The sequence below is a fragment of the Denticeps clupeoides genome, chromosome 10 (assembly GCF_900700375.1).
Source record: "Denticeps clupeoides chromosome 10, fDenClu1.1, whole genome shotgun sequence".
NCBI classification, from domain to species: Eukaryota; Metazoa; Chordata; class Actinopteri; order Clupeiformes; family Denticipitidae; genus Denticeps; species Denticeps clupeoides.
Genome location: NC_041716.1, coordinates 15,472,064 through 15,499,862, shown reverse-complemented (window position 1 = coordinate 15,499,862; position 27,799 = coordinate 15,472,064). Strand labels below are relative to the sequence as shown.

The following is a 27,799-nucleotide window of genomic DNA, read 5'->3' as shown; positions in this document are numbered from 1 at the left end:
GGAACCTATCTGGATTGATGCTGGTTAGCAATGGTTCTGATCAAGATGACAAAAACCTGCACCCTAAACCTGACACTTGGGGGATTATTATTAGCTATTCTGCCATTAAATCTGTATATAATGTGGAAATGATTCACTGTAACTTAAATTAAAAGATGGAATTATTGAAAGTTAAACAAGTGTTTTATGTATGTGTAAAGTGTGTAAAAATGTGGAGAACACACACATTTCAACATAACAATGGTATGACTTTATTAAATTAATAACTGAACCCATGTTAAATGGATGAATGTTGCCATCATAAAAACATGCCTTCATATTACATCATAAAAAAATTAACTCCCTCCGTCAATGGCAATTTTTAAAACCTAATTCTAAGTGATTGTTATCGCGGATCAGGCATTATTTACAGTCTGTACACTTGAAAGGTTCTGTACAAAAAGGAAAGCTTTACAAAAGGAGCTTTTTAAAAACCAAGAAATAAAAAATAACAATATTCTACAGGGATATAAATGTCCTATGTTTCATTTTTATTCAAAAGCCACTCACAACACACATTTCAGACAATTATTTTGCATGTCTGCTAGACTTCCCAATGCTGCTACGCTCTTCCTACACATGTACCCAACCCTCCCCCAAAAAGCGTATAGACTACAGTAAGACTATTCTGCAACTTCTTCCAGCTTTAAATATGTCTTTCTTGCTTTGCGTTGAAACACTGTGGAGTACACTGTGGCACGTTGGCATTGTGTGCCATATAGCATGTGAAAAATAGCAAATAAGAAATGTGAAAGATTATGGCTTAAAACCTCTTAAATCTCTTTAGTTTAATTTACCATATTAATTCATATTCCCCCCACAGAATACTTCTGAAATATGATGTAATTTTACATTCGTGGACTAGATCGATAAACCATACAGTCAATTATGATATTATGAAAGCATTTCATGGAGACTTTTAGTTAATATTCATAATAGATATGTGAGCAAACTAATTACAGTCATCTTGTAAGCGTTGCAGGACGCTCTGTCATTTCCACATCTGATGGGAAATGGTGACCATCCAGACTAGTCAAAGCCTACAGAAGTTGCTGAAAAGTCCCTTGCACACATCCGCAGTAAAATTCCCATCCGGCAGTTTAAAAATATGGACCAGAGGCATGTCGTCCGGCAAAAATGGAACTTCAAAAAACATTAGACACCATCCTGATGCCAAAATGCAGGCACGTTTTCAGCGTGTGGAACTCCTGCTATGATACACACTTAACCCTTATGCTTGAGGAAGATCCTGAGGTACATCTGTGCCAAATAAGGCACATCTGCTTAACCCTAGAATGTTTCAGGGTGTGGTACTGCAAATAGGCAAGCATCATAACACACACCAAACCAGTCAAAGCTTGCTAAAATGTAAGAAAAGGGGGAAAAAGTGAAACACTTCATCCATGGTTAAAATAGTGTTTGTAGCAGTTATGATCAGCGACTAGAACACAATATTATGTAAATGTCTTGAAATAAATAAATCTTATGCATCACGGGTACCATTTACTAATAACTGATTTAAACATGTCAATACAAAATTGTATAAAATTATATAGAAAAATTCCAATGCTTTTAACTCATAATGCATCAGTGGCATTACCTAGACATAGGTCAGGTGTGCAAGCCAGTTTGTTTTGCATCCCTTGATATGAATTATCATTTTAGATGAGTGCATGCAACTTATGACATCATTCAGTGCAGTCACATTTTGATAGGCACACAATACGACCTCAAGCAACATGACTTCAAGCCCTAAACCTCATTTTCATCTCCAGAGCAAATGTCACTTTGCTCAGTTAGATCTGAAAATGCATGACCTCTTTGGCGTTCCAGTAAGATGAAAGTCAATGTGATGACATATTGCCACTATGCAGCTGCAAACTCTGCCTGCTGTGCATGTGAGCACTGGAAATACAATGTAACTTTGCAAAAACTCGCATACATCATTAATACTTCGATTTTACAATGAATGATCTAATTCATGCTTTCTTCAGTAATGCTTTGAGATAAACATTTCCAAGTCAATTGGAAAGTAATGATAAATATTTCATATGTTTTAATGCATTTTCTTTTCATTACCACAGTATTTCCACAACAGATTCCATAGACATTCTGAAAATTCTGTTTCCAAAGGCATTCATCTGTTTTGAATTTTCACAGAAAAATATTGCAGGGAGAATTAAACAAACCAAACAATATAATATGCATTAACAAGTTAATATTCCATGGCACCATAGTTTTTAAGCACAAAGTGAGATAAGCTATCAAAAAAGAAAGGCAAAGATTTCCACATCCCATCTGTCTGTCCATGAATTCCATTTCTAGGGCTCATTTTATGATTTAAAACATTTTTAGTTTGCACCCATTAAGTGGTATAGCAATGGATGCAACAGTCTAATTGTATTGTTTTCCCACACTAAGGAATAGTATTTTATACTATACACATTTTTGGTACTTTATCAATATGGTTTTTGTTTATAATAAGATGTGAGGCATAGCTTCGGTTTCCTTGATAGGAACTTTATATTGTCAGGTATTTCCTAAGGCGGTTTCCTAAGCACCATCCATGAATTGCATATGAGTTTTGAGCTGGGTCCTCACAGTCTGAGAGGTGTTGCATTTTATCTTGGGATCCAGAGTTATTGTGTAATGCTGAATACATACAAGCTGAATTACAACATATGAAAGTGTATGAAATCAACAGAAACCTATTTAGGCACAAAATGCAATAATCCAGCTAAACGAAAATGTCTTCAAGCACCATTGTTTACTTAAAATGTTCACTCAGTGCTCAAATTTGTTTTGTAAAACTCAGTTATGTAATTCAAATTAGTGTAGAAACCACAGCTCGAATGCTCTTATCACAGGGGTAACATAATAAAGTCATTATTAAAGTGCAGCAGGTTTCGTATTTAAATAACAGGGACAGAAATAGAAAAGAGGCGTTAAATTATAAATAGTATGAGTGAGATTCAGCTTTAGGACACTGTTAGTCATCCTGTCGACACCTGTTTTACGGACGGCTCTCAAGATGGCAGTGGCAGGACAGAGATTGCAGGTCGGCTGCAGGTATGCAGGTACAGAGTGATTTATGAACACCAAAAGCATGGTCAAAAATGTCAAAAAAAAAAAAAAAGGCTGACTTGTAGCAAGTCAGGATGCCTTTGCAAGCTAATACTTGCCCAAGACGGGGCATCAGTGTACCTATACGAAAATACATCTCTGCAGCTCTATACTACCTTGCTGATGGAAGGAGGGCTGTATATAAGCTACATCAGATTCATGATAACAGCACAAGCCAAACAGTCTTTCACATCGATGGGGCTCATACAGTAGAGTGGAAGTCGGTCTCGCCTGAAATCTCTCTCTCGGGAGACTCAACGTAATTGGCAGACTCCTGGAGTTTCAGAAGCATGGCCATCTGAGATAAGTGGGCAGACAAAATTACAAAACTTTTTAAATATTCACCATGTATGCATTACTCTTATTCCATTTTTTACAAGCCTTAGGATTAAACAAATCATACACTCGCTCCAATTATTTACATATACGACTTATAAAAAGCAGTTTAAAAAACGACTACAACTGCTTACCAGTGGATCTGACTCTACAGAGTTTGCCAGCGGGGTTTCCCTGGCTGACTTCTCCTCACTGGTTGGCCCTGTGCTGTTCGGACTCATGCTTGGAGGGGGAAGGTGGAAGAGCTTGACCTGGTCTTGCTGTGCTGAAGGCCAGGGCAGAGTGTCCCTCACCCACTCCACTGGGTCTTCCCAAGCTGCTCTGTGGCCATGGGCCTAGGGTACAGAAGCAAGATGAATATGGAAGTTACTTTCAGAGTGATCATGATGTACATATTCACAGGGGTTGACCTCTTCAAAGCTGCATTTGATGTATGCTCTGGGTTAGGTCCAGATCTTTGGAAATCTCAGGAACACATAGTTCCAAGGAAAGCTTGCACACCTACCTTCATGCCATCCTTAGCACCTTCTTGTAAATAAGGAATGATTGATTGATTCCATAAATCAATGAACCAAGGTCGGAACTCTTCCACTGTGACTGGACAGGACAGGAAAAAGCAAGGACCTAAACAAAAAAAATTAAACACTAAGTGTTCTGTTGTACCATGAGTTTCTGTTAAGTGAAAAAGACCATATGGCTATAAACTCAACCTATGAGAAAATCGGAAGTGCTGTGCTTCTCCAGGAAGGTATGTAGGTGGTACCAAAGTTTGGGCACCCAATCCAGCACCCGTAAAAGTTCTTCGCTGGCCCGAATGCTCTCGTTCTCTGCCTCAATTAGCTTCCTGTGCAGGTATCGCACCAAGAATCCATTGGCTGGCTCCACGTTGTTGGAAAACGTGATCATTCTAAACAGATAAAGCACATTACATGAGTGTACTGAAAGGTATAATAATCATGCTCTCAAATGTTTGATGAGCTTACCTGAAACTAAGGTGCAGGCCATGGTTAGAAATCATCTTCATGGGTTGATTCGTTGTACCAATGATGTATGGGCTACAAACAAAAGATGAGACCATTACTCACACGTGAGATGTAGCAACATGAATACAGGTTAAATACAGGACTACGAATTGGTCTAGAGAAGGAAATTTTATTTTATCAACAATAACAAATGTGCCCTTTTAAATTGTAGCAAGACCATGGTAGATTCAGAATAATTGAGGATTGAGGATTTAATGCTTGATATCCTCACTCATGATCTCATGATAAATTAACCCATAGTTACAATACAACGACAATAAACTACTAATATTAATACTACTACTATTACTGTAATTACTACAACTAATAATAAATAGAGTAATATATAATGCTCACCATTTATGATATTTGCAGGTAAGTGCACTGTTGATAAGCTCGCTAAGAGATGAAGGATCACTTAGGTCATCTATAACAATGACTAGTGGAATATCTGCAGAATTCGACTCATGGTCGATCTGATTGGCAAGGTTGGACAGATAACACTGTAGATCCTGGGTAAAAGAGCAACAGGGTGTCAGAGGAACAGATAATAGAGCTTTCCAGCATATGTCTGCTGGTAGCATATCCATGGTAATTAAAGATGCCTTCAAATTCTCCATACAAATCCTACCTTGCAGGACTGATTGTGCATGTTGAAAGTCACAACAGTGCCCTCTACTGCCTCGAGCCCACTGCGCTCCACCAAATACTGACCCAGCCGAGAGGTGAGGTAGGTTTTTCCGGTGCCACTGGGTCCCGACAGGATGAGGCGACGATGCTTGAGCAAGAGGCTAATGTAGTGCTGAACCATGGTCTTGGGAACAAGAGTCTCAAATACCAAACTGTCCACACACATCTCCTTCAGGCCTACACAATGAAAGGAAAAAGGTTTAAACGTTTAAACAGGAGTTTCAGCATGGTATCATCTGTTTTGAAATGAAAGCATGGAAGAAATAAAGTTTAAAAAGAAATTTTAAAAATTATTCTGAACTGTTGACTCAACAAAGTAGCCACCTTTGGCAGATTTCACAGCATTCAGAGTGAATTCATCAAATGTGATGAACCAAAAATTTTCATTCATCAGTCCATAAAACCTTCTTCCTGTGTTTCACTGACCAGACGAGACTTTTTTCTTAAAGTTCTTAAAGTTAAAGTGAAGTGATTGTCATAGTGAATGCACAGCACAATTTGCATTTAACCCATCAACCTTGGTGAGCAGTGGGCAGCCATGAAAGGTGTTTGGGGACCAGTGTGTCAGAAAGCTACTTTGTTCGGTAGCCCATTGGCGGTTCGGCATTCGAACTGGCAACCTTCCGATCACAGGTCTGTTTCCTTACCCACTAGGCCACCACCTCCCCCTTACATCTTAGTGTTTTTTACTCAATGGTAAAATTGATCTCTGTGTGTCCATAAGGCAGGTGTTTCTAGTAAGTTCCAGTGAGTTCAGAATAACAGCAATTAATGATTTAAAAAGTTCTGACCTTTGAGGGAGACTTTGATGCATCCAGGACCACTGCACTGCAAGGGAGGAGTGTCAGCAGACTCAGTCCCCAGCACGCGCTTGGTGTGATGAATCTCATAGCTGTGCACTGACTCTGTAGACAAGCCCATGCTGCCAGTGGGATCCACTTTACTGATGTACTCCTGGTAATTTCAGAAAGAAAATATGCAAGGATGGAAGTATCCTAGTGGGTAACACACTCGCCTATAAGAGAAGAGAAGACTCTGTGCAAACCCCACTTACTACCATTGTGTCCCTGAGCAAGACACTTAACCCTGAGTGTCTCCAGGGGGACTGTCCCTGTAACTAGTGACTGCAAGTCGCTCTGGATAAGGGCATGTGATAAATGCAATAAATGTAAAGCAAATTTGTGTGTTTTTTGCATGTATTCAACCAGAATTTCTCCCATTCATTAAATACAGGTTCATTATCCCTGTTGCTCAGACACACAAATATAGACAATGACTCCAGGATTTGGTGGGGATTGTTGTTGCCTATTTATTTATTTTTTGACCTTGTAATATTGTGACGTCACAAATCCTGGAGCAAGACGATAATTGCAGTATGACATCAGAATGACATAATGTGTTGATAGAAGAGGTCAGTTATATATTATAGGGTGTTGAGTGACTCACTTTGAAAGTCAGCATGATGCTTTTGTCCAGCATTTGCCAGTCCGTTTTAGGATGAATCCTCACCGAGCCAATATAATAATCCTGTTTTACCTGTAGGATGGGTTAAAAAAACGTTAAAACAGGATGCATTTTTCTGCAGGATCCTGGTATTAACCATGCGCACCAACCTCTTTGGAGTGTGTTGAATCAGGTATGTGAACAACCACACGTTGGCAACACCCATCCTTCTGGTCAGGAAGACTGATCTCCTCCATAGGAGTAATTTCTGGAGAGGGAAACAGATACTGTTGGTGGGTTTGTGGTGAGATTCAGACAAATATCCAGGGATAAAGAAAAAACCTCACTGGGTTCGCTGCACTCATTAAGGCTGAGGCTGAAGGACTTGGTGAGGCACATGCTCATTGATTTCTGAGGCGATGAGCCCAGCAGTGATGACAAGCCAGAAGGCTGGGAGGTGGAAGTGGACGGACCACATAAAGTGCTTCCAGTTTTCAGCTGATTGTTCTCAGCTTTTAGGTTCTCCATAGTCATCTGAAAAATGACCATATGCAAGTAGAATAAAGAAACACCAAAGACTTCTAGATGGTTTATAGGATAAAAGCAAATTTTCTAAATGAGCCCAAGACCATTAAGGGCTTTGTAAATCATTTAAGGAATTTCCAATCAATTACAATAAATGTGTATTTTGTACTGTACAGTGCACACTGCAAAGTATTCACAGTGAATTATTTTTTCCCCTCAAAACTCTACACATAGTACCCCATAATGACAATGTGAAAAAACATTATTTGAGGTTTTAGCAAATTTATAAAAAAAAATAAAAAAAAACACACAGAAATCACATGAACATAACTATTCACAGTCTTTGCTGAATTCTTTGTCAATGCACCTTTGGCAACAATTAAAGTCTCAAATCATTTTGAATATAATGCCACAAGCTTAGTACACCTATTCTTGGCCAGTTTCCTCTTTGTAAGTGTGTAGTGATTGTCACATGTGATACACAGCAGCACAGCACACGGTGCACACAGTGAAGTTTGTCATCTGCATTTAACCCAACACCCTGAGTGAGCAGTGGGCAGCCATGACCGGTGCCCAGGGAGTTGTGTGTGGGGACAGTGCTTTGCTCAGTGGCACCTCAGTGGCACCTTGGCAGATCGGGATTTGAACAGGCAACCTTCTGATTATGGGGGCGCTTCCTTAACCGCTAGGCCACCACTGCCCCTGCACCAGAGGTGCCCCTTGCAGCACCTCTCAAGCTCCATCAGGTTGGAAGGGTCGGTGCACAGCCATTTTAAGATCTCTCCAGAGATGATCAATTGAATTAAAGTCTGAACTCTGGTTGGGTAACTCTAGGACATTCACAGAATTGTCCTGAAGCCACTCCTTTGATATCTTGGCTGTGTGCTTAGGATCGTTGTCCTGCTGAACCATCATCCCTGTTTGACTTTCTACAATAGCGCTCTGGTGCAGTTTTTCATCCAGGATGTCTCTGTACATTGCTGCAGTCATCTTTCCCTCTACCTTGACTAGTCACCCAGTTTCTGCGACTGAAAAACATCCCACAGCCTGATGCTGCCACCACCATGCTTCACTGTAGGGATGGTATTGGTCTGGTGATGAGTGGTGCCTTGTTTCCTTCAAACATGACGCCTGGCATTCACACCAAAGAGTTCAATCTTTGTCTCATCAGACCAGAGAATTTTGTGTCTCATGGTCTGAGAGGCCTTAAAGTGCCTTTTACTAAGGAGTGGCTTCCGTGTGACCACTCTACCATATAGGCCTAATTGCTAGATTGCTGCAGAGATGGTTGCCCTTCTAGAAGGTTCTTCTCTGTCCACATAGGCACAAGAGCTGGAGAGCTGACAGAGTGACCTTCTCTTTAGTTTCACTTTCTTCAATAACTCTACCAAAACAGTGAAACCAAACAGAACACATAACTAGCAGCAGTGTGCTAAACCAACAGGTTGAGGTCATTCTCCCTCAACTGCTCAGTTTAGGTGGGTGGCCAACTCTAGGAAGAGTCTTGGTGGTTTTGAACTTCTTCCTCTGATGGAGGCCACGGTCCTCATTGGGACCTTGAAAGCAGCAGAATATTTTCTGCAACTCTTGTACCTCAAGACGATTCTGTCTCAGTCTACAGACAATTCCTATTACTTCATGCTTGGTTTGTGCTCTGACATAAACTGTCAACTGTCCAATCAACTTTTCCACATGTGGTCTTCATTGAAGCTGCAGAAACATCTCCAGGATGATCAGGGGAAACAGGAGGCAACTGAGCTCAATTTTGAGCGTTCTCAGTTTTTGAAACTTTTTTTCACATTGTCATTATGGGGTGTTATGTGTAGATTTCTGATGAAACATATTAATTGAATCTATTTTGGAATAATAAAATATGAAAATAGTGATGCACTGTGAATATCTTATAATATTTTATTTCTGAATTAAAACACCTGCTGTATACCTGCATACTGTTCATAGCCTCTCTCAGCTGCTCCAGCTGGTGAGCAGAGCTCAGGGCCTCCAGACGGATGTCTGTCAGCTTCATCTCCTTCTCCCAAAGTTCCGAGCGCAGCTCAGACACGGCCTTCTCATCAGTTTCACTTTCTTCAATAATTCTAATAAACAGTGAAACCAAACAGTTTACGGCACATATAACTAGAAGCGGTTTGCTAGACCAACAAGTTGAAGTAACCACTTACACTGATGAGGTGGCTGACTGTGATGATTGCAGTGACTCAGGAATGTCTCCTCCTTCGTGGGGCATTTTCGGAGAAGATGGAGCTGAGGAGTCTGGTGTGACAATCTCCTCAATGTCAGAGTACAGAGACCCCGGTTTGGAACCCTTCTTGATGCTGAAGGCCTTATTAAATGAATTCCTCAACTGAAGACAAAGAAATAATTACAACAAAAAAATGAAAACATCTAATGGCAGTTCAATTTTGGTTGCATATAGAAGGAAATAGTTATTTCTGTTAATACAGAATACAGGTAGATGCTGTGCAGCACTATATATGTTCATCACAGTAATAGAAAATAAATAAGGCGTACATGCTATCATTAGTGGACATGAGCTGTATGGTTAATAGATGGTAAAGAAACAAACACATGACATATCATGACACCTGTCAGAGTTAATAAATGATGCGCCTCAAAAATGGAATTGGGGTAATACAATCCTATGTTTCCACAAGTGAAACTTTTTAAGTGATAAGTTGAGCGAGAGTTAATAGATAATGAACATGGGCATGACCGAATCAAGCACGCGTCTTTTCTGAAAATGCTCTGAAAGTGAATCATCAGGCAATTTAACAGTCCTTCAGATGCTGCTGGCGCTGCCTATCCTTTATATCCACTGCATGAAATGAAAAAGAAGGCGGCTCATTACCCAGCTCTTTTTCTTCTTCTTCTTCTCATGCTCCTTCAGGCTCCCCACACTGGAGTGACTGGTGATGCTGTTGAGACTGCAGATGCTCTCTGATGAGTTCTGTCTCCTGATTCGCAACTCTGTCAACCCAACATAAAGAATGCACACAAATGATTAAATTACTTGAAAAGTGTGTTATATATGACAATATGGATCAATCTCACCTTTCGGAGCAGGGTCAGGGTTGCTGAGAGCTCCCTGTATGACGGCCTGAGCCTCAGAATTCTTGGTCTTCAGAGTTTCTATTGTCTCACGGAGGTCAAATAGCTCAGTATCCTGCATATGTGAAGATTGACAGTCAAAAACAGCATTAAGGCTTCGGCCTTTATTGTTCCTTGTCTTATTTTACTTTAATAAGCTTTCATGCAACATGAGAATAACAGTGTAAGATGAGGTTTGGTAAAAATATAATATTCCATTATTATCTATGACTATCATGACTAAATTCCTTTTGTAAATGCAGTGCTTGTATTATTAGTGTTTTGCATAAGCAGGAGCAACTGAGCGATTAATGACACACTGATGGGGAGCCAATGTGTCTGCAGCATGTGCTCAGAGATTGTTGTATCTCATTGTATAAAACAGAATTACACATTTCTCTCCATCTTATTTTCGAACTTTCTCTTTTGATAAAAGTGCTTTGCGAAGTGACTTTAGAAGTCGAAGTATAATATTTTAGGGTGTGTTCCAATCTTTAGCTCTCACTGAATTTAGATATATTGGACTCCAGTGAGGTGATATTTCGATTATGTGAACAGTTATGGAATCAGAACCCACCTTCTGCTCTGCAGTAACAGACAACATTTGCAGCCGAGTGGTCATGAGGGCCAAACTCTGCTCAAACGCAGCCACCAGGTTTGCCTGACAAGATGAACAAAAACACATAAAAAGATTAACACCAACAAAGGATACATTTAAATATACTGCAAATATCTGAAACCAAATATCCTATTCAGTCCAATGCTGGTCACCCTGATGACCCATGACTGTGCAGCGATCCACAGCTCCAAACACATCATCAAGTTCGCTGATGACACGACCGTGGTTGGTATCATCATCAAGAACGATGAGTCAGCGTACAGAGAGGAGGTGCAATGACCGACGGACTGGTGTAAGGTGAACAATCTGAAGGAGATGATTGTTGACTGCAGAAGACAACGGAGGGATAAATCTCCACTTAACATCAACGGTTCTTGTTTTGAGATCATCAAGAACACAAAATTTCTCGGTGTTCATCTAGAGGAGAACCTCTCCTGGAATCTCAACACCAGCTCAACCAGCCCATCTACCACCACCCATCTTCACCACCTTCTCTAGAGGGACCATTGAGAGCATTCTGACCAGCTGCATCTCTGTCTGGTTTGGGAACTGCACCATATCGGACCACAAGACCCTACAGTGGATAGTGAGGACAGCTGAGAAGATCATCGGAGTCTATCTTCCCTCCACAACGGACATTTACCAAACACGCTGCATCAGGAAAGCCACCAGCATTGTGAAGGACTCTACACACCCCTCACATGCACTCTTCACCCTCCTACCATCTGGAAAAAGGTACCGAAGCATTCGGGCCCTCACTGCCAGACTCAGCAACAGCTTCATACCACAGGCCATCAGACACCTGAACACTCAAGGACTCTCCACTCTGGACTTACACAATCTCACACACACACACACACACACACACACACACACACACACACACACACACACACTCACCATAATATTATCTCTCTGTAATATTATCTATTAATGCACCGTTCCATTTTGCACAGCAATATTTGCACTATTTTACTTCGCACATTTATTATTCATTTCAATTGTTTAGCGCTGTCTGTCACATTTTTGTCTATGTGTTTTAGTTAAATGTTATTCTTGCACCGCCTGTGTCCCTGTTTTCTCTTTATGTAGCCCTGACACGTACACTTTATGTCAGTATGTAAATTTGTCTAATCATTCAACTGTTACATGTAGCACCAGGTTCTGGAGAAACGTTCAGTTCACTATGTACCGTCTAACATGTATATAGTTGAAATGACAATAAAGCTCAACTTCAACTTCAACTTCATGAGCAAAAGCATATCAGTCAGATCTGAACATGTCGGCACTGCACATTAACTATTCTGGACCAGCCTGAAAGAAGGTTATTAGGAAGGTGCGGCAATCAGCAATAATGGTATTTACAGCCTTTCTACATGTCTGAAATGTGGTGAAGAACAACTGCATATTGAATCAAAAGAAAATATTTAATATGCCCCATTTAGACCATCCTTAAGAACTCCCTTAACATGGTAATGGCTCAAAATATTAGATTTGACAATCTGTGTGACATCAAACTGGGCACAGACCAGTCTGGTCTTTTGTCATATAACCCACTGGCACAGAGACATGCACAGAACGGCTTTAAGGTCAAGGAGCACCATAACACACTGTTAAGGGGACCGTTGGGTCAGCGTAAGTAAAAGGATGAATACCGCTTGTGTCTCATCCAACACTGTCGGTCAGAAATCAATTCAAGTCGGTCAAAAAAATTAATTGTATTCCATGTATTATGAACAATTAAATTGTACAATATAAATATGTAGTTAATAAAGAGATTAGGTTTTCTATAAAAAAGAAAAGAGGGGAAAAGAGGATGTCTGGTGACCCTACCATATCCAAACATTTACAAACAACTGATGTTGTAACCTTTCCTGCCAATTTGGTTCCTTTTTCGCTTTTTGTTAGCCATACGCAGAGAACCAGACTCCACATGGTGCATTCCGCATTCCAACATCTGCGAGTCCTGTGTGTCTCCATTTCAACGTAATAAAAATACAAAACAAATACGCTAAATTCTGACATTTTTATTGTTATTGTGAAAAAGGGCAAAACTGAGGCAAATTTTATCGTGACCATCGATCGAGATTGTATTATTGCCCAGTCCTTCTGTCAAGTTCAATACATCAAGATAAAACCTTGACGCAACATCCAGAGTCCATCACAGAACAAATGGACCAAACTCATTTCACTGTAGCCCCTTTCACCTTCAACCCCCACCCCACCTTCCCTCTGTAGTATGTCTCCATATGCCATAATTTCCCCTGATTACACCACCAAGGACACATGAAGCAATTTGTGCAGCTCCACTTGCCATCTTCCCAAAGGCATATCGCTAAGACAGTATTTTGACCGTATTTATGAATCATTACAACATTCATGGCAGATCCTACAAATGTGTGTGTGTGTGTGTGTGTGTATGTGTGTGTGTTGGAAGTACATACATTTGCTGAAAGTTGAGAGGTGAGATTGGCAACCTTATCCTGGGAATTTTCCAGCTCGCGCTTCAGTTTCCGGATTTGCTGTAAAGATACATCAAATTTTTATGTTAAAAAAAGAAAAACTGTGTTTTTTTACATATCTAACCATGCTAACCACAGTTTTATCATCGCCCTTAACAAGCAGAGCTTTACTATCACAAAAAAGTATGGCTAATAGACAAAACAGGTAAAAGTGTGGCAACCACAACAATGGTGGCGTTCCCAAGAAAGGAGCTGTTAAGTTCACGGAACTTGAAGAGGAAATAAATGAATGCAAGCAGAGAGAGTCAAAGTGACAGAGAAAGACTCACCTCCCCCTGAATCCTCTCTTCTGCCTGAGAGATAATGACAGACGAGAGAAAAAAGAAAATAAGCTGCAAAGGCCTTTGATGGCAGAAGAGCTCCAGAGCACAGGGTGCTGAAGCAGAAGCTGAGAAAAAGAGCTGTGGCTTCATAGGAATTGCCTAGTAAACTCGTTTCTAAACTGGTAAAGCCCTTAAACTAAAGGGATTTAACTAAAAACAGATGCAATACGTACACAACATAAAATAGACTAAATAGTCTATAAAGTCTAACCTGAAAACACATCAGTTAACTTTAGCCTTTTTGTTAATTCTGCAAACGCTGATAAGAATTCATTTGCATTTACAGCATTTATCAAACACCCTTATCCAGAGCGACTTACAATCAGTAGTGACAGGGATTCTCTTGCTCAGGGACACGATGGTAGTAAGTGGGATTTGAACCTGGGTCTTCTGGTTCATAGGCGAGTGTTTTACCCCCTAGGCTACTACCATCCCAGACACGGTGTCATTATCAAGTTCAGTTACATAGCTAGTTAGCCAAACACAGATAGTGGGCATTTAATCTTAGTTAAGGTACACTAGTGACAGCTGGCCCCACCACAACCCCAGATCCCGCCAGGACAAAATGGACCTACTTTTTTTTTCAGTCATGTGAGTTTTTAGAGGAGATGTTCCTTGTCTCCAGAGAGGTCTAAGTTGGAGGGGTGTCGTATGTAGCGGCCGTATGTCGTATGTCGCACAAAGCGTTTTTTTTACAGCTTTACAAAAAGAATTGCACCGTACTGACGTTCTCTGGCGAGGGCTGCTGCCCTAATAACGTACACATGGTGACTTGGTGACAGAAAAAGGCGAGACGTACCGAGGAGTAACTGGAAGACACACTTGAAGCCAGAGACAGCACAGATCCATGAACTGAGGTGAGCAAATAAAAGAAAGAACATCATATTATATATTGGGCCTATATATTTGGACATTAATGCCAAAAATGTGTATTACAATATCAAATAAAATTCATTTTTATTGGTCGTGCTTGGGAGATTTTCTCACCATCGTCCCCGAGATCTCTGTCCCTAAACGAGCCTGAGCGGATCATGCTCTTGGGACGGTCGGAGAGTGATAGAGTGCTGCCCATAGCAGACGTTGTGTAGAGCTCAAAGGAAGCTTCATGGGTAGGGATGCTGTTGGACCGAGTCATTCTTGGGGTGCCCCCTACTGGACTGGGGGACACTGTAGGATGGCAGAAGATATCATGTCAGTGCAATTGTCAAAAATGATGACAGTTCCTGTGGTAGGAAGACACTGTGTCCACTGCTAGCTTTAAATGTAAAGCATGGAGGAGGTTTGAGGTGTGTGTGCTGAGGTACTGTGCCCAGGACTCACCCATGTTGGTCAGTGGGATCTTCCCGCTGGAAGGGCATGGCAGTGAGAGGGGGGAGGGCAGCGGCGGTGGGCTCTCAGACTCTGGAAGGCTCAGGATGGTGTGCGAGTGTCGCCTCTCTTTGCTGTCATCCTCCAGGCTGCTGTACTGGCTGTGGGCAAAGAAGGGTACACCAATGGTGTGACTTTAATGGCGCCGCTTAACACTTAAACACTTAAATAAAACATTGTTAATAAAGGTACCTTAATCCTTTCTTTGGTAGCATATTTCTATCCTTTTGTGAACTGCAAAGAATTTAAAAAATTAAATACATTTTTTATAGATTATTGGCTGGAAAGGAAATGTAGGGAACATGGAGTGCATACAGAAAATTATAACAAGCAGAGATCATTTCTAAGTCATTACTGACAGAGTTCAGTGATTCAGAATTCAACAATGGGTGTTCAGTGCCTTCAGTGATATCAGACGTTCCTTTGTTCAGATCTTGTCTTCTTTGGCCTCCCAGGAAGGTGCCACCACCACGGACATAAGATACACTGCAGTGGTGCAATCAATGCCTCACAATATACATCATATTCAGTAAAGCTGTAAAACGTTTGGCATTACCAGAAACTTTTTAATGGCATTGAAAACATCTTTGCTGGAGATAGATTTGTTTCAATCTTCTTTATCAGAAAGTACATAAAAATGATCTTCCTTTCTTTTTTATGAACTTAAGAGAACACATTGTATATGAGTATGTTTGGAGTGTGTTTATTCAATTCTGTATAGATTACTGGTCTCACAGTACTTGAAAATGATTCAATTTAAACAAGCATTAATAATCAGACTCCATTATGTCTGTTCTCTGAGAAGTGGCTGCTTTTCTGGTTGTCTTTCCACGTACCGCCTGTAGATGGTGCCATTATTGCACTGTCCACATGGTGCAAACACAGCAGAGGAGCATGACACCTCTGTCCAGACAGAAACCACGAGGTCCAGACACTTTTTGGATGCGTGACTCATCGTGGCACAAGGCGCCTACTCACTCATGTGCTGTAAATTAAATCCCTATCGAGGAGGAAGCCGAGGATCTGGTTCTTTTCATGTCATTTACATTTTACATTTACGGCATTTACCAGGCGCCCTTAAACAGAGTGACTTACAATCAGTAGTGACAGGGACAGTTCCCCCTGGAGACACTTAAGGGTAAGTTTCTTGCTCAGGGTCACAATGGTAGTAAGTGGGGTTTGAACCTGGGTCTTCTGTGTGTTACCCACTAGGCTGCTGCCACCCTGTGTCCTAAATAACTGAGGAACTGATTATGCAGGATTATTCGTGTAAACATCTGGGCTGTCCAGTTACAGGGAACCTACACATACTACTGCCATGTGAATCTTTTTTTCAGCCAAATACTGACCTGTCTGTCAGGATGAGGCAAGTTCTGGCCCCAGTGTTCCAGGCCCCTGCAGAGCCTTTGTCTTCTGTCTTCAGCCCGGGTTCAACAGAGGAGGCGGCTGCAGGAGAAACGCTCAGTTGGAGGGGCAGGGACTCCATACTGCGGTGCAGGCCTGAAAGCCTGGGGTACAGCAGGGGAGACCTGGAGCTGTTTTGGTTCACAGTGGGGCTCGTAAAACACTCTGAGGAGTTCACGTTCAGCTCAGGCGCGGGACTGGGTGTTAGACAGGGGACTGTGGATCCTAATCCTGCCATGTCCTGTAGCTTGGAATAGGCTGGCACTTTGGGAGGGAGAAGATCCTGGACGCTTCCCACTCCAGAGTCTACACTGCTGGGGCTAACGTTGTCCACGTGGGTGGGGTTGGACATACTGCTGGACAATCTGAGCATTAAAAAAAATAATAATAAAGGAAAAATATTTAGAATGTATTCATTCTTTTGGCAAGAACATAGGATTTATCCAAATAATAAAATTTGGTGCCATTGTTTTTTTAGACAAGTAAATATGCAGCATAACTTGCCCCTGCCATTGTCAAAATATAGGCATTTAGTCAAATCATAATTTCTTATCATATCTGAACACCTTTTGGGAGGGTCATGGTGAATGCACACTTTACTCATTAAAAAAAAAAGATCCTATACAGTCATGGTAGAACGTTCTCTGGTGACTGAAGCAGGCAAATTTGTCTTACCTGTGAGAAGAAGGCTGGTCTGAGAACTTGCCCAGACTTGACGGGTGCCTGAGGCTGAGCAGTTTGGAGCTGGATTCTCCGTTGGGCTGCGATGCGACTGCGGATCCTGCCTTCACAGACCCGCTGCCGCACTCCGAATCGGAAACCACCGCCCTGGCTCTGGCCTTCTCCTTCTCCCTGTCAGTCTGGTTGACCGGGCCACAACCTCCAGGGTTGGCACTGCTCGGCCGGACGATGCCCTTTCCACTGCTTGGTTCCTTGAGCCTGGAAGGGGCAGGGATGGTTTTGAGAGTGAGGGAGCCTCCGTCCATGTTGGTGCTCACTGGCCGAGCTCCCGGCCGGCCTCCCATAAGACTCAGGGCGCTGGACTTGGCAGGCCTTGGCAGGCTCCGGTACTGGATGTTATTGCGGGCGTTGGGAGAAAGGAAGCCTTGATCACAGTTTGAGACGTCCAAGCTGGTCTTACGTCCTCCAACGGTCACAGGCTTAACAGGGATGCCTGAGGACTTGGGCGCTTTGCCCACAGTGGAAGATCCACTGGAGACAGCAGACCCACCTGGTGTCAGCACCGTGGCAGTACTAGTCATTGGAGTGGGTTTCTTGTACCCAAAGGAGTTGCCGGCGGAGGGGCGCAGCAGTCCTGACGGGGGTTTGCGGTGTTCTCCGCGATCCTTACCAGCATCTGAGGAGGAGCGCTGCAACCCGGAGTTCTTCACCGCCATCTTGGTTTTATCTAACGCTCTGTGATCACTTTTTGTTGCTGAAATCATAAACATAAGTTGGGTAAAAAAATCGTACAAATATTAATATTTATATATTTTAGATCATTAAAACTATACACAACCAAACAATTCATCGATTTTATTACAATTTCAATATTCTAAATGGAACGTACAGTGAACAAAAGCCTGCCCATTTGTTATGACTTAATTAATCAGTTTTCCAAAACTGAGCAAAAATAGGCAGCCGCCCCCCCGTGTTTTCCAGGAAGCAGTGGGGCTCTAAGATTAACATTAACCACGCCCTGCTGGACAACCAGCTTTCACACTCCACTGAATGCCACCATATGGCTGCGGCCTCAGCAGTTCTCCGCATTTACTCTGATATACTCCCACAGTCGGCCCTGAACCGCGTTCAAGTCAGCAGGGGGGTAATATTCCTCCTCGGAGCAGGAGCATTCGCATGGAAGGACAGGTAGATATATAGAAATAAATGCCTCATTCTGATAATGTGCCAGAAGGCTAAATAGATTTTCACTGTGCATACTAAATAGGTCAAGTAGAGCTTTATTGCCATCTCAGCCATATATCCGGGGTTCCCCTCTACATAAAAAAAAGGGAATTATGGTAAATTGTAAGTGTAGGCGTAATTTAATGCATGTGAAATTTGCCACCCCTTTCCTTTATCACGGCTGCACAGATTCAGATTTCCAAGATAACAACCAACAGTTTGAGCACTTGTGGATAAATACAAAAATACTCAGAGCTGTACATTTTTCTTTTATCTGAAGAAGGGTCCAAACCTCTAGCCTGCAATGTACATTAAAAACCACACAGTAAGGTGGAAATGGTGCAAAACACAATCAGAACTGGACAAATATAATAAAAGCATTGTGGTTATGATAAAATCACATTTTATCATATGATCGCTATCTTACTGTTACAGTAATAAAATGCATGTAAGTAACACCAAGCAAGCAGGCGACAGCAAATGTGGGAACACCCGGGACAAGCATGTGAAACATTTCACGGATTTCTGTCTTCTGGAAATGGTGTGAACGTCTGCAGGGTATTTAGGTTGACTGTAAATGGCAGGTCTGCGACGGGCGTAAAACGCATTCTCAAGAATGGCAGACCCGACAAAGCTCTATTCAGCGGTATGTAAAACATGCCAGTCAAACGGCCAGCTCTAAAGGGAAGGACTGCAGCACTCGGGAAGCCTTTTATTTTGCGAGTAGGCACTTGCCCATTGTTGTAAGTGTGAAGCATGAGATTGCATGTTGTCAAGTGGCATTTTACAAAGTTCTGGTTTGCTGCATTTAAGGAAAGAAACAGAGGAAGTGTGAGACAAAGGGAAAGACTGTGTGTGCGGTGCTCTATTTAAAGAGGAGAATGTGTCACTTGTTTGTATGGAAAAAACATTTTTTGGAAATCTTTTAAACAACCAAGAATAGATGAATAATCACACAAAATAACATGAAGAATGTGGCATTTAACCTACGCTAAACCTAAACCAACAAAAACTACAAAAGTAAAATGAATATAAAAATGTACCAACATAATAAAATATGTTTAAAGGAATAAGAATGAACTGCTATGCAGGAAATCCCGGCCTGGCAACGATCAAGCCAGCTCGTCCCAGGCAGCTTCTCATACGCCACACCGATCAGAGAGGCTTTCCTCAGAAAGCGTGCCTGTGCCGCTGGAGACGGGGGACACTGCTGACACGCTCTCTCATCGGGCAGACATGAGCATTTATGGACCTACTGAAAGACTAATGAAGGCCCCTCTTACTGGAATGAGCTGCTATCTACAGCACTCAACAATCTCCCCTCTTCTGCTGCTGGCAGCCGGCCCCGACAACTGGACCATAGCTCTGCCGTAACAGGAATTTGTACATTTGATATTCAAAGCAGACAAGCTGCATGTCTATTGCCAAGACACACAATGTATGATTTAATAATACTTCATTCATATCAGTCATTAAAGAAGTCTTCTCTCCGTTATAGATGAGTTTATATGTTTTTGCATGACTTAACACAGAAAAAAAAAATTCTTTAGAAATAGCCTGCACCCTTGTCATTCCTGTACTTTTTTTTTAAGCCAGTCTTTTGTCCATGCCCTGTCTTGCCTTTTTCTTGATTATCCTGTTCCTGTTCACATGGATGGAGATGTGTGTGTGTGTGTGTGTGTGTATGTGTGTGTTAGTGGTAGGCAATGATTGAATATTTTAATTGTGAAAAATTGTATGAGTGCCTGTGGGGATTGTTTGAGGGGTAATGTGTCCTCAGGATTAACATAAATATCTGAAACAAGAACAAACCATTTGATTATTATATGTACCTTAAAGAAGAATAACTATCTACCTTTTTTATTTGTGTGTAATTACATTTACGGCACTTACCAGACGCCCTTATCCAGAGCACTTTACAATCTGTACATACAGGGACAGTCCCCCCTGGAGACACTCAGGGCTAAGTGTCTTGCTCAGGGACACGGTGGTAGTAAGTGGGGATTGAACCTGTGACTTACTATCATGTGATATATGTTATTGATTCTGACATCTTTGATGTAGCACTGTGCCCTAGTACCAGTTAGAAAGTAGTACCCTATGTGTGAACATGCAGCATTACACAAACTATACTCTACAAATGGCCACTGCAGAATGTTATTTTCATAAGCAAAGACAGGGGATGCACAGAAACAAGCTGTCCGGCACTATAAATACTCTGCCATGATCACAGTGTCCATGGGAAAGCAGGAAGTGGAGATGGGTGGAGATGGCTGATGTATGGGTGGCACTGTTATCAAAGCCTCCTGGTGGTGGACAACAGCTGTCTCGCACCGGTGCCAGAGACCCCCCCTACCCCTGAACCGCGAGGGTGCCTCAGAGAGTCGTTATTGTACACCAGGCGATTTTACACCAGAAGATTGGCACTTTTGTCACTGGTATAACCAGCCGTCCAGTAATGGGTGTTTGTGGAAAAAGAAAGGCAAACAGTGCTATCAGGGACCGGGAGGATGTGTTGAGGGGACAGCACACCTGGCTGTGTTTGTGTAAGAAGGGGCTTTGTGTGGAGAATGACTCACCTGGTGGCTTCAGCAGGCTCTGGGAAGAGTTGGTGATGGGAGAGGTGACCCCCACTGGGGTGTTGCGACTCTTCTTGAGACCGCTGGGGTGATGGCCTAGGCTCTGAGGCTTCTTCAGTTCCCCTTTGACCCCTGTGTCCTCCATAGGCCGCGTTTTTTTCCACTTGCTGGAAGGGTCAGTCTTCAGGCTGCCCGTGTCATAGCTGCTTTCACTGCGGCGGTGGGTTTTGCCCTCCTCGCTGTACCAGGATAAGCCACTCTCCACCAGGGAGCGCTTCTCTGCATCGGTGCGCAGCTGCAGGGGAGCAGGGTCATGGTCAGGGCATAAAACACAAGCATACAGAATGAATGCGGAATATGCAATTAAATCAGTTTCTATGTAAACCATTAACTCAGATTCTTACAGTGTTGTGAATGCTCAAAATATTAAAACTAGCCCAATAACCATGTTAACAATTATAAGTTCACTTTATTAGTCTGACATTGTACACATTGAATTGAATGAACCATTTGAACAAAAATGTTGTTTAACTAAAAATGCACAATTCTTCAATGTGCCATAATAATCATAGACAACATGTACTCAAATCAGGAAACAGAACCAAACAAGGAAGTTTAAATTCATTTTGCCCAACTGTTCATTTACGTTCTTCCAAGATCCTGCGGTTGGATTCCAGCGGGACCACAGCAAAAAAATATGCCACCACTGAACACCACTGAAATAACTTCAAAAACAGAGATTATCAATTACTGACACTACTACAATACTGTTTACAACAACCATGGACTTAATTCTAACACTACGGTAAACTCTAAATTGAGAAAACAGTGCGCTTTTGGCATTTCTTCAATTTCAAAGCAATAATAGTTTATATTTTATTTTATTAAAATGAAGTGTATTTGTTTGATTACCATGTAATCCGACATATTGTAAACATAATTCAATAGAAAAATAGTATGCAGGGCAGTTTTTGCAGTCTTATACACCATTGTTGCTACATAAATACTATAAAAGGCCAAATAACATGCCATTTTGTATACTTAAATTTAGGAAGTAGCTTGATTTCAGAAAGATAAAGCACCAAAATAGAACATGGCATTTCCTCGAAACTTACTCTTTTCTTTTACTTTCTTTCTTCTTCTTTTTTTTGTCTCTTTCCTGCTCATGTGTTATCTCAAAAATAATAGTGGCCTGGCACTATTGCTTGACAAATGACCTTACATCTATTGTCAATTATTATGTGCTGCAAAAGCCAAAATTATATACTAATTATGTACTAAATGATGTACTATATATAGTTGTTTATAGTAATGATAGAAAAAAATCTGTGATATCTGAGCATTTACCAATATTTCTAATATGTCCAGTTTTGGCTCAAATCAACGTAATAAGTAAAAATAAAACAAAACACGAATAAAGTTGAATATGTAAGCCCAGGGCACATTTTCATTGTACTGCATGCTCTAAAACCACATGCCCTGGCTCATGAGACTGGCACTCCCACGGGTGGTGTTACTGATGGCACTACTTCCTGGAAGTGACCTTCACTGAGAAACGATGAAAAGGTACGGCACTTGGTAGCCAGCATGCTGCTGCATATGCAGTTCGGTTGCCATGGCAGCACAATACCACCCACAGTACCGCAAGCCCCTGCAGTAAAGCAGGACAATGATGAAAGGAACTGTGTCACAGCCACATGTACACGAATAGCTGTGCCCTACATCACATATCATTTATTTTTAAAAATATAGCAAAAAACACACCTCAGTGTTAGGTAAGAATTTGGGGCACTTACTTTTTAACAGACTACCTATAGGAGGATTTCACCATTTCCATTTTACGGTGGCCAGAATGAACTACAGCAGATTCAGTGAAAATCAGTGGATTTTGTCAGATCTGGATAAACTCCAGGATATATAAGGAATCAGTTGAATATTGATTTAAACTGGCTTTCACACCCCATTCCATCACTAACTGGTTTTCTTACCGACTCATCCCTTTGGCTAACATGATCTTTGTTTGTGTCTGAATGGCATTGATCCAGTCTTAAATGTCTAGTTACGAGACTATGAAAGCATAGAAACATGAGCTGTCCCTTGTTAACTCAATTGAGCACAATCCCTAAAGGTCAACATGGGGAAGAATGATAGCTACAGTGCTTTACTCACCACTATAGCAGAGTTTCGGCGGGACCCGACAGGCGTGGTGGACACCGAGTTGAGGGAGGAGCCCGCGTTGAACTCCTCTGAGCTCAGGTTGTCAGAACCGTCACTCAGACCACTACTGATGGAGCTGCTCTCATCCCAGCTGTGGAATGACATGAGGGAGAGACAGAGATGTCAGACGTTCCAACCACTGTTCTACATAAAATGAGAGCAGAAAAAAAAACATCTCTACACAAATTGTATGTTTCAGCATCAAATGTGTATTTGATCCAGAAATGCTTAATGGAGATAATTGCGTTCTTCGGACTTCCGATCTAAATTTAATAATGCACTGACTCTAACTGACTGTTTTCTGCAGTGTTGGTGGCTCTGTAGACTAGTGCTAAAATGGAAACTGTACTGAGCAGATCACATCATAGGTGTGCCAGTCATCATGGTGAACTTTCCATCTGAAATCATCATATTCTCAAGCAAAGCCCCATCATTACAGAGTTCCAATAGGAACATTTCATGGAAAACAGAAATAAGGCCAAGTCAAAACGGCAATGCCCTCCTTTAAAAAAACGTGCAAAGAGACAGTCATATAAACTTAACACACCAAAGACACACCGAGAGGAAAATATACTGCAATTTTTAAGAGTGGTCAGCGGCTACAGTGCTGTTGTCTGAGTGCCCTGAAACGTAACAAAACTGAACGAAATGTGATGGTATGTATGGCATGTGGCACAGCAAATGAAGACAAGGACAGAAAAATGATCAACAATAAAAAAACTATATTTTAACAGGTGGCATTAAAAGTACATAAGATGAAGAGGAAAGTGAGAGTCTGGCAAACCACAAGCTTCAACCTCTTAGCTCAGTGGCCACACCAAACCAAAATGAACCAAAAAAACTGCTTGGTAGATGTCTGTATCACGAAGAAGGGAAACAATCTACCCTTTTTGGTATTTCTATCAGCGAGAACATGATCTTGAATGATGCTTTAAAATGGGAAGAGGAGCTATATGATTTACAGCTCTGCCGCGTGTTATTTCCTCATCCACACCTGCCAATACGTCACATCGTGTGCGAAAATCAGTAAAGATCCTGTTTCTTTCTGGCTTTATCTACTTGTTCATGTAAAACATTAAAGATGCCTTCGAGTAGCGAGCAATCTGCATGTTTAGCGTGCAGCACTGCGCTTAGGGCCAGGTGTCAGCAGGACCCTCAGTCCCAAACATCTGTGACAGCCGCCCGACGTAAAACAGAACAAAATCTACAGATATGAGGTGACAGTCAGCCCCAGCCATGACAGTATGGGCAACAACAACAAAAAATAACTAGTCTCCGGTACTTTTTCTTACTCTGTTACCCACATTCAGAATACAATGGCCTTGAACTATGGTGCTAAGAAAAGCGGTACGCTTTCCATGCATGCAATATCAAGCACAAATAACAATGAAAAAGAAAATGCATTCAGTCATTAAAATGCATAGTTTGATGCAAAAACTGACGGGGTAATATTTATTGCAAAGCACAGACAAAGAGCAAAAAAGGTTCATGAATGGGAACCCTTCATTATGAATTACGGAATTGCAGCAGATTGGGTGGATTAACCCCATATTGGGATTAGCGAAGGAATATTGACAACGGGCAGTAAAAAAAGCAGACGCTGCCATCAGAAAAGGTAACTCGAGGTTTTACTGTGGGACAGACTCAGCTAATTGCTCTGGTTAAGTGTCCAGGAGGCTTTTGAGTTGCTCTTCCTGCTGCACCCCTCAGCAATCACATGTCTTTGCTGAGTAATTACAGCGTGCCTAATGCCTATCATTTCCACTAATGGACCTTCCGATGAGGACAGTGACGACGACGGCGGCGGCGAGGCTCGATTCCGATGCGCGTTTCCCGCAGTTCTCCCACAGCAGACACATGGCACCCTATGCAGACGGCGGAGTCGTTTGATGGATTTTTCATGAGGAGGGAATGAATTGGCGCCACAAAGCAGATACGGGTGAAATAAGTATAATGACCCAGATTTGTGTGAGCCAGAGGCTTAGAAATATAGCAGTGAAATTTATAGAGGTGTAAGTGTGAGTAAATGCAGGAGCATTCATCTTTCGTGCATCATTACCAACTGCATAATCTTTATAGAATCTCAGAAATCAGCACCTGTAAATTCTTTGCCACATGCGTGTCGGTTTTTGTGTTACTATTTGAGTCCAACAAGGAGGCTACAGAGCTCCATAATGAAGGAATATTGTAAGGTGGCTGTGGCTGGCAGCACAGATGGTCCCCAATATGTGTCATATGACCACCTAACTGGGTAAGCTTTAGGGAACAGATTGGCCTGACAGGAAACCAAATCAGAAGGACACTGGACAAGAAGACCTTCAGAGACAATGGCGTTGTAGGAGGCTAAATATTCAGCGATCGAACTGCATTCTACATTTGGAATACATGCATGCATGAATGGCTTGATGGCTGCAGAAGAATTGTATGCTAATTACATCAGATGCTGGTGATACAACTGATACAAGATGCATAATTTCATATGGACAACATTTGCCCTAAATGAACCAAAGTGAGACGAAGGGAACAAATGACAGATATGAAACACTTGTTCTGGGGTCCTGAAATGATGCCACACCCTCTGAACAATGAAAGATTAACAAGGATTTGGTCTTTATGTTTGGGTCCAAGTAATTGCTGCATAATTACTGTTAATTCCCTCTGTGCAGGGATTATAATACGGTCTAAGCACGTTAGCTCCTGCCTTGATTCATTCTGGCATTCGAGTCTCGTGTACAAAATACTGTAACCAAGTGCAAAGCGCAATATGGGATGTTCCTATATATTGTGTCGAAAATTAAGATACATTCAGAACATATTTCTCTTTGAGTGTATGTGAATGGCATACAACTTATCCCCAAAATATAAAATCTTTTTGAACAGAATTCATGCAAGTTGCATTATTGCTAGTCTGTGAAAAAATGAAAGTGGGATTTTCTATTGATAGTCTACATATAAATAATTTAAAAAATTAGGAAATGCGGGTAAAGTAAGAAGACCTCTGGATATCTGGATGATGTGCGACAAATTACCGTATCTGAAGAATCCCATGCAAGTGTTAAAATGTTTTAATTAGGCCTTCAGGTCAGATTGTATAGGTTCATTCCGAATTGCCAAATTGAATTAAATGACAGACAAAACAAATAGCATTGCCCTGGGGGTCATATTTATTGAAGCTTTGTGTTTGGTCAGTTTAACAGCCGAACCAATGTATCACATTGAGGATCCCGAAAAGTGCACAAGAAAGGTTAGGAGGCTAAGAGCGCCCCTTCCCCATCTATAATAACTTAACTAGAAACAGCTGTAGTCTCGCATGGCTTTGCATGGTCCGCACTCACAGCTGTCTGGACTCGCGCCGCCATTAAAACTTTTTTTTTTTTTTTTTGCCTGTAAGGAAGTGTGCAAAGTCTCATCAAGGGAGGCTGACGCCATTCAACGTTTTTTCAAAAGGCCGGGATAGAGAGAGAAAAAATACAATATCGCAAGACGCGTCAGTGAAGTGAACAGGATAGTGCCTGAATATGAGAATATGAGACTTCTGTACTTATTTAAAAAAAAAAAGGGCCTGACACTAAAAAACTTCATATTGTATCACCATGTATCTCAGTCATTACAGTTACAGCATTTACCAGACGCCCTTATGCAGAGCGACTTACAATCAGTAGTTACAGGGACAGACACTCAGGGTTAAGAGTCTTGCTCAGGGACACAATGGTAGTAAGTGGGGTGTGAACCTGGGTCTTCTGGTTCGCAGGCGGGCGTGTTACCCACTAGGCCACTACCACCACCAGTCATGCTCTGAATGTCTTTTTGTCGCTGTCGTTTTGCTTCATATAAGCTAGACAACAAATAAAAAAGGAAATACCATCAGCGCTCTCATGGAAGCTTTTCTCCCCCCCCCAACAGGCAGCTGCATTGTGCAGTAAGCACGTTTAACCCAAGCAGCCTTATCTTAAGACGGGATCCTGTCATCCTTTCTATCCACTGAGCCACAGAGGGGGCTGCGTGCTGTTGATATGAACTGAAATGAGCAATGAATTGGAATTCCTGTACAAAAGGAGAGCGCGAAGGCGTGGCCCACCTTTATTTGCTTTACCGTTGCTGTACTAAACGTGTGCGCAGTTGAAGAACTTGCTCGTGACAGGAAACTCGGCCCTAACCCAGTCAGCAGTAAAATTCCACAGCCGGATTGGGTTTCCAACCGACGCTTTATCTCCTGCTCAACCCATTTCAGGGCCAAACAGGCCGTAAGCAGGTCAGATGCGTGTGCAGATACGATCCAACCACGAGCCTCCTGTGCAAATGCCCTCCTGGCACAAGTGGTGCCGTCTGATGCAAAATACGCCAACTTGACCGCTTAAAACGCAGGTGCCTTCGCTCTAACGGGTTCACATAAAGGGTCGACCGTGGGGATCCAGCCATCCGGCACCAGAGCAGAAACCTCGGCTTGGTGCATCAAGGTCAGAATCGGTGTGGGTCTTCGTCTCCGCACCCAAGTTACACAGCGTGGCCAGATTTACAGTCAGGTTAATGATTGAGCCATATTCATATGCAACTGGTTTTAGTGTGTGTGTGTGTGTGT

At 41.9% G+C, this 27,799-nt stretch overlaps 1 protein-coding gene across 2 annotated transcripts in view; it reads right to left on the bottom strand.

Moving 5' to 3' along the window:
• Window positions 1-227: 227 nt before the first annotated feature.
• Window positions 228-27,799, bottom strand: part of LOC114798157 (neuron navigator 1-like) — a 59,884-nt gene continuing 32,312 nt past the window's right edge. For both annotated transcript variants that reach the window (XM_028993603.1, XM_028993604.1), the window contains 26 exons: window positions 23,173-23,311; window positions 21,004-21,298; window positions 17,195-17,954; window positions 16,465-16,884; window positions 15,308-15,349; window positions 15,068-15,216; window positions 14,735-14,914; window positions 14,547-14,599; window positions 13,694-13,717; window positions 13,347-13,424; window positions 10,861-10,944; window positions 10,248-10,359; window positions 10,045-10,163; window positions 9,359-9,540; window positions 9,121-9,274; window positions 7,001-7,187; window positions 6,824-6,921; window positions 6,657-6,746; window positions 6,002-6,164; window positions 5,152-5,387; window positions 4,878-5,032; window positions 4,482-4,553; window positions 4,209-4,405; window positions 4,004-4,122; window positions 3,633-3,833; window positions 228-3,460 (listed from right to left, as the gene is read on the bottom strand). In XM_028993603.1, the coding sequence (XP_028849436.1) occupies window positions 3,365-3,460; window positions 3,633-3,833; window positions 4,004-4,122; window positions 4,209-4,405; window positions 4,482-4,553; window positions 4,878-5,032; window positions 5,152-5,387; window positions 6,002-6,164; window positions 6,657-6,746; window positions 6,824-6,921; window positions 7,001-7,187; window positions 9,121-9,274; window positions 9,359-9,540; window positions 10,045-10,163; window positions 10,248-10,359; window positions 10,861-10,944; window positions 13,347-13,424; window positions 13,694-13,717; window positions 14,547-14,599; window positions 14,735-14,914; window positions 15,068-15,216; window positions 15,308-15,349; window positions 16,465-16,884; window positions 17,195-17,954; window positions 21,004-21,298; window positions 23,173-23,311 (4,405 nt within the window). In that variant the 3' untranslated portion in view covers window positions 228-3,364. The remainder of the gene's footprint in view (window positions 3,461-3,632; window positions 3,834-4,003; window positions 4,123-4,208; window positions 4,406-4,481; window positions 4,554-4,877; window positions 5,033-5,151; window positions 5,388-6,001; window positions 6,165-6,656; window positions 6,747-6,823; window positions 6,922-7,000; window positions 7,188-9,120; window positions 9,275-9,358; window positions 9,541-10,044; window positions 10,164-10,247; window positions 10,360-10,860; window positions 10,945-13,346; window positions 13,425-13,693; window positions 13,718-14,546; window positions 14,600-14,734; window positions 14,915-15,067; window positions 15,217-15,307; window positions 15,350-16,464; window positions 16,885-17,194; window positions 17,955-21,003; window positions 21,299-23,172; window positions 23,312-27,799) is intronic.